Source organism: Chrysochloris asiatica, unplaced genomic scaffold, assembly GCF_000296735.1.
Source record: "Chrysochloris asiatica unplaced genomic scaffold, ChrAsi1.0 scaffold00376, whole genome shotgun sequence".
Classification (NCBI taxonomy): domain Eukaryota; kingdom Metazoa; phylum Chordata; class Mammalia; order Afrosoricida; family Chrysochloridae; genus Chrysochloris; species Chrysochloris asiatica.
In genome coordinates, this window is record NW_006408894.1 from 218,879 (window position 1) to 224,944 (window position 6,066).

Here is a 6,066-nt window from a genome sequence, read left to right on the forward strand (position 1 = left end):
ACAGAAACCATGCAGGCAAGAAAGCAATGGGGAGACATATATAAAACCCTGAGAGAAAAAAAAAATGCCAACCAAGAATTCTTTACCCAACAAAGCTGTCAAGCAAATAAAATGGTGTAATCAAAACATTCCAGGATAAACAGAAGCTAAGGGATTTTGCCAAAGCCAACCCTGAGATGAAAAACATCCTAAAGGGAGTTCTGTGGACAGAGAACCAACAAAAACAGACAACAAGCAGAGACTGACGTATGTGGCAGCATCACCCAGAAGTCAACTGACAAATGGAAGACTCGAGAACAGAATAAACCTGTAAGAACTAATTCAGAGGATCTGGGAGGTCAGTCTATGATCAAAACAATTACAATGTGAAAGAAGATAAACATAGAGGAACAGAGATCTAGGTGGTGGGAAGGTCAGGTAGGTTACAGGATAAAATTATTGCTGTTGTTAAGTGCTGTGGAGTCTGTTCCGACCTATAGCGACCCTGTATAGGGTTTCTGAGGCTGTAAATCTTTACGGGAGCAGAAAGCCTCATCTTTCTCCTGCGGAACTGCTGGTAGTTTCGAACTGCTTACCTTAAGGTTAGCAGCATGACTTGTAACCACTATGCTACCAGAACTCCTCACAGGATAAAATGGACTCTCTTAAATGAAAAGAAGAGTTAATGGAATATAAGATAACCACAATGGTGGGGTTGGGGTGGAGGGTTTGGGGGGAGGTGGAGGGAGGTGATGATAGAGCACAGGGTAAGGGCAGACACAACATGTTTTGGGTGTTGGGGAGGTAATACAAGAAGAGTGAGGAGGTGGAAGAATAAGGTAGATAGGGGAACACTGAGACAGGTTTGCATGGGCTAAGTGGGACAAAGGTAAATAGTGATGCATGCTAACTTTGGAACAACAGGGCTCTGTGATACATGGATCTGGGCATAGTTTGAAGAGGGGAAATAATACTAAGATGCTTGACTGTCTTATTAATATTGTTTTCCCTTGTCTACTATTGTAAAATAGACACTTGAGTGATATAGAAAGGAATGTCGGGAAACATGATTACAGAAAACTTGTAAGCCCGTCTTAAGCCTATAACTTATTGGAATACCTTAAAGGGGTTCTAGAACTTGCCCAGTGAAACAGGCTTCTTGTGGAACCTTTGCAGAGTATAGGACTTTGGTGGAATCCTGAGTCCCATCCAGAACCTTCTGAGGTGGGACATTCCCACTAGTAAGGAAAAGCAGACTAGCCTGGGACAGCTAGAGCAACAGAAGATGGATCATCAGGAAAAATCCCAAACAAAATTGTCAGTATGACAGGCTACTACAAAAATAAGCAAGCTGTTCACCAGGAAGCCATCAAGGCAAGCAATCAAGTCCCTTCAGGAAGAACCCCCTTTTAAGATAGAAACTCAAAGGGAACACACAAACAGGCATGTACGTTGGTCTACTGGCGAGTGGGAGGGAGAAAGGCAGCAATGAAGAAATGGGCTGAGTTCAACCACGGTCCATTGATTCCTGTTGAACTGGAGATTAGAGAGAGAAGAAGAAGAGCTGGTTGGTTCAATGTATGGTGAGACCTGGGGACACCTGAGCCCATGGACAAGGACATAACTACAGAGGGCTAGAGCTGAAAGAGAAGCATCCAGCTGATATGAAGTGAGGGGAGATGCACAAGAACACCTAAACTTGTAGGTTGTACCCATTTGACCTAGCCTCGATAACTTGATAATCAGAACTTGACTAGAGGGAGATTAAAAAAAAAAAACAACACAAAAACATTTTTGCTACAACTTGATGAACCTGACCTATACTCATGGAGGTAGTAAACTCTAAATACCAACTGAGAGGGAAGCAGTCTTCACATCAAGTAACAATGCTATCCCCACTGTATACAGAGTAGATAGGGATGGGCAACTTAGACATTGGCTACCTGTAATGAGGGAGAGATAAAGGCATGAAGTGACCAGCTTGCAAGGTTTCAAGAGGGAGGTTAAGAGTCCCCACTGAATAGTTGTCATCTTGTCTACATGAGTCTGATTAAAAGAGATGGGGATAAGATTCCTATGATTCAATAGTGTGTAATTGTTATCATCACTAATTGCGACTGTCACAATTGTAAAGGTAGAAGTTTTGTAACAAAAATGGGGAAACAGTTAATCTTATAGTCCCGAAACAAAGGACCCGAGGACCATCAGGAAGAAGAACACAAGCAGAATGCGTGACCTTATCCAGAGAAGCAACGACACCAGAGATGGGGACAGAGATGGAGATATGGAAAGCTGAGGACTCTAGATTCATGGGAAGAGAGGGACTAAGTGCTGGCAGCCAGGAGGTAGACTTGTAGAATGTGCCCTTTGGTGGTGTAAATTATTATATATGTCTGAGGTTTTTTTGTTTTTGTTTTTGTTTTAATGTGCTAAAGTGAATAGAGAGAAATACTGTTAACTGATGGTACATGGAGGGGAATGTAATCATGGTGATGAAACAAGGTGTATGATTTGTTGAATGTAAAACTGATGATCTGCTCTGTAAATTTACACTCAATCCACAATAAAAACTTTAAAAAAAAATCATGAGCAGCCATCTAAGGTACCATATTCTATGTGTAAAAGAAAGAAGAGTGATGAGAATTAAAGATGTTTGGAATCAATTACTTCAAGGGACTAGTGGGACATGTGAATATCAGTCTCTTGGACTCTGAGACCAGTGGAACTAGATGTGCCCAGTTACTACTACCAACTGCTCTGAAAGGGATCATGTTAGAAGGTCCTGGACAGAGTGGGAGAATATGTGGAATAAAACTCAAAATTATTATTAAAAAACTGAAAAAATGGAGGAACCTGAGACTATAGCTGTTGACCACCCTTCAGGTCTGGAAAGGAACTAACCATTGTGGCTCAATTTTCAGCCAAGCAGTAGATAGGTATGTAGGGGGTACAGCAACACTAGTAAGGTATGTTCACCATGGAATTGTCAATCATTCAAAATTTAAAGGGCAACATGTACCTAAGGACAAAGCCGAGAAGTGATAAGAAAGTAGGTGGAATGGAAATAGGAACCACAGGAAGCGATTATAATCACTGTGATTTAACAAAATGTATGATTTGTTGAATGGAAAACTGATGATCTTGTCTGTAAACCTTTACTAATTCACAACAAAAAGTTTTTCTTTGAGAAGATGCAGTGTGTGGGAGAATGGGGTATATATTTATGAAGAGAAAACAGTCTATTGACAAGGTCAGAGGAGAAGAAGGAACATAGCATATTCTAGAAAGTATGGCAGGAGGATATCATAGAAGGCAGGGAAGTAGAGGACGAGACTTGGAGAGGTGGGAGATGAGTAATAGGACCCAGTTAAGGATTCAGTACTCTAATCCAGGGAAATAGAAAATCTTGGAAAGAAAATGCAAGACTGAGGTAGGGATACAAGTCAGGAGGCTACTACTATAATCTCAATGAGAGGTGTTGATAGCTTCAGAGGTATTGGCAAAGAGGATGGAGACAAGCAGATAACTTTCAGAGACATTTGGGATATAAGAGGGCCGGACTGATTTGAGGAGGAGAAAGGGGCAAGGATGATGCTCAGATTTTAGGATTGGGCACTTGAATGGATGGATGACTATGAAAAAAGTTCAGATTTGTAAGGGAGAAGATGGGATTAAGATTAGAGCGGTTGAGCTGTTGAGCTGGAGTGGTTTCATTCAAGTAAGAATATCCACTAAACAGTTAGAAATGCAAATCTGAAATTTATGAGAGACTTCCTGACTGTAGATGCAGATTTTGTTGTCATCAGCCTCTGTAAGGCAGTATAGTATGGGAGTGAAATCTCTGCTCAGGGGTGATAGATTTGATTGGAGCCAGGCTTAGCTATTAACTTGTTATATGACCACCTTGGGCAACGTATTTCATTTCCCCAAGGAAGGGATTTTTTAGATGAATGGCAAACAAGACTTCTCTAAAGAGATAGCATTTTAGGAGAGACGTAGATCAGAGGAAGGACACATTCAAATGGACATTTATGAAAGGTCACCTTGAATTGATAGTAGGAAAGGAAGACTAAGGTAGGAGGAATGATTTGAAGGTTATGGAAGTGATCCAGACATGCAGTAAGAAGGGCTTGCTCTAGGGTGGTAAGCGAATCTGGGGGTGAGAAATGGTGAGATTCAGGGAATATTTCAAGGTAGAACTTTATGGCCAGCATAGATTCAAATGAGGAGGAGGGTATTCCAGACAAAGGGAAAAAGAGGAATCATTGTCTGGAATCAAGGATAGCACCAGAGCACATATGGAATTGGAACTGTTTCCAAAAATAAAGAAAATTTCTGTAAAAATTTATAATAAAATTATAGTCACACTACTTTTACCTTTTTATCCTATTTCAAAATAGTAGTTTTTCACAAAAGTAAAGCAGATAAATAGATCTTTGCACTTATATTCAGTGTTTCCATAGGACTTTGCTGAATATTTGATAACTTTTAAACCCACTTTTCCCCTATGAATTAAAAACTTAGTTTTCATACTGAAAATCTGATACCAAATGAGTCTAATTACTTAATATCAGATACCAGTTAAAAATGTAATTACTGAATCAATATTTTTGTATTAACAATAATTTTTTCTTGAATTACCTTTCAGGTGCAGTTAAATTTTCTTTGGTGAAGAGGTCTATCCCAGAGGGTGCATAGTTCCAGATGATTTCTTCAGCAGCAATGTAGTACTGTCTAACATTCTGAAGGGTTTCATTTTCTAATGGAGACTTCTTACAATCCTGCACCTGGAAAAAGGCCTGTAAGCCAGCTAGAAATGAAAGAGAAGGAGACATTGGTTTTCTTGTTACACTGAAGTAACAGAACGGAATTGAAAAAATAGATGTTGTTCTTGTTGTTAGGTGCCATTGAGTTGGTACTAACTCATAGCGACCTTATGTACAGCAGAACGAAACACTGTCCAATCCTAGGCCAACCTCACTATTGTTGCCACACTTGAGCCCATTGATACTGCCACTTGGCCAATCCATTTCGCTGGGGGTCTTCCTTTTTTTTCTCTGACCCTCCACCTTACTAAACATGACATCCTTCTCCAGCGACTGGTCCCTGCTGACAATATATCCAAAGAAGGAGAGATGAAGTTTGTCCATCTTGGCCTACAAGGAGCATTCTGGCTGCACTTCTTCCAACACAGATCTGTTGGTTCTATGGGCAGCTCATGGCACTTTCAATATTTTCCTCCAACACTATAACTCAAAAGCATCTATTCTTCTACGGTCTTCTAAATCGATTGTTGCTGTTGTTGTTAAGTGTCGTTAAGTCAGTTCTGACCCATAGCGACCCTATAAAGGGTTTCCGAAGAGTAGCTGGTGAGCTTGAACCACCAAACTTGCTATTCAAATGGCTTTGCAGTCTGGCACATTTACCCACAGCGCCATACCAGGACTTTCTAAATAGATAGACTATTAATTATACACTAGCATTTGTTGTTGTGTTAGTTACCATGAAGTCATTCGGACTTACCATGACTCCATGTGTGCAGAGTAGAACTGTGTTCCATGGGCTTTTCAAGGCTGTGACCTTTAAGAAACTGATCACCAGGTTTGTCTTCCAATGTGTCTCTGAGAGTGTTTAAACCACCAGCGTTTCAGCTTAACATAGTTGAGTACTTAACCATTTGAGACTCAACAGCTGTAAATGAGTTCTGATGGAAAATCCAGAGATGCTGTTGAGCATAATTGTTCTCAAAACATGGTAACAACTTCTGTTGAATTTTTATTAATGAGAGCAAAATGAAGTTTTAATAATGAGAGAAAAAAGGACAAATGTATAGATGAACAAAGCAGAGGGACTTGGATTTTTTCAGGTGATAGATTTGAGAGGGAAGGAGGAATAGAATGAGCCTATGCAAATTCAAACCGAAGCTGGAGAGAATGAAAACAAGTCCACGAGCCAAAATATGACCTTGAATATATCCCACCTGAATTTAGGAATCTTCTGAAGAACAGATTTGATACATTAAACACTAAAGACTGAAGACCAGAAGAGTTGTGGGATGAGATCAAGAACATCATACATGAAGAAAGC

General features: G+C 40.1%; 1 protein-coding gene across 1 annotated transcript in view; it reads right to left on the reverse strand.

Moving 5' to 3' along the window:
- The window catches only part of CP (ceruloplasmin (ferroxidase)), a 91,994-nt gene that overhangs the window by 56,642 nt on the left and 29,286 nt on the right, over positions 1-6,066 (reverse strand). Inside the window, exon 6 of the mRNA XM_006876360.1 lies at positions 4,621-4,789. Coding sequence (XP_006876422.1) covers positions 4,621-4,789 — 169 coding nt within the window. The remainder of the gene's footprint in view (positions 1-4,620; positions 4,790-6,066) is intronic.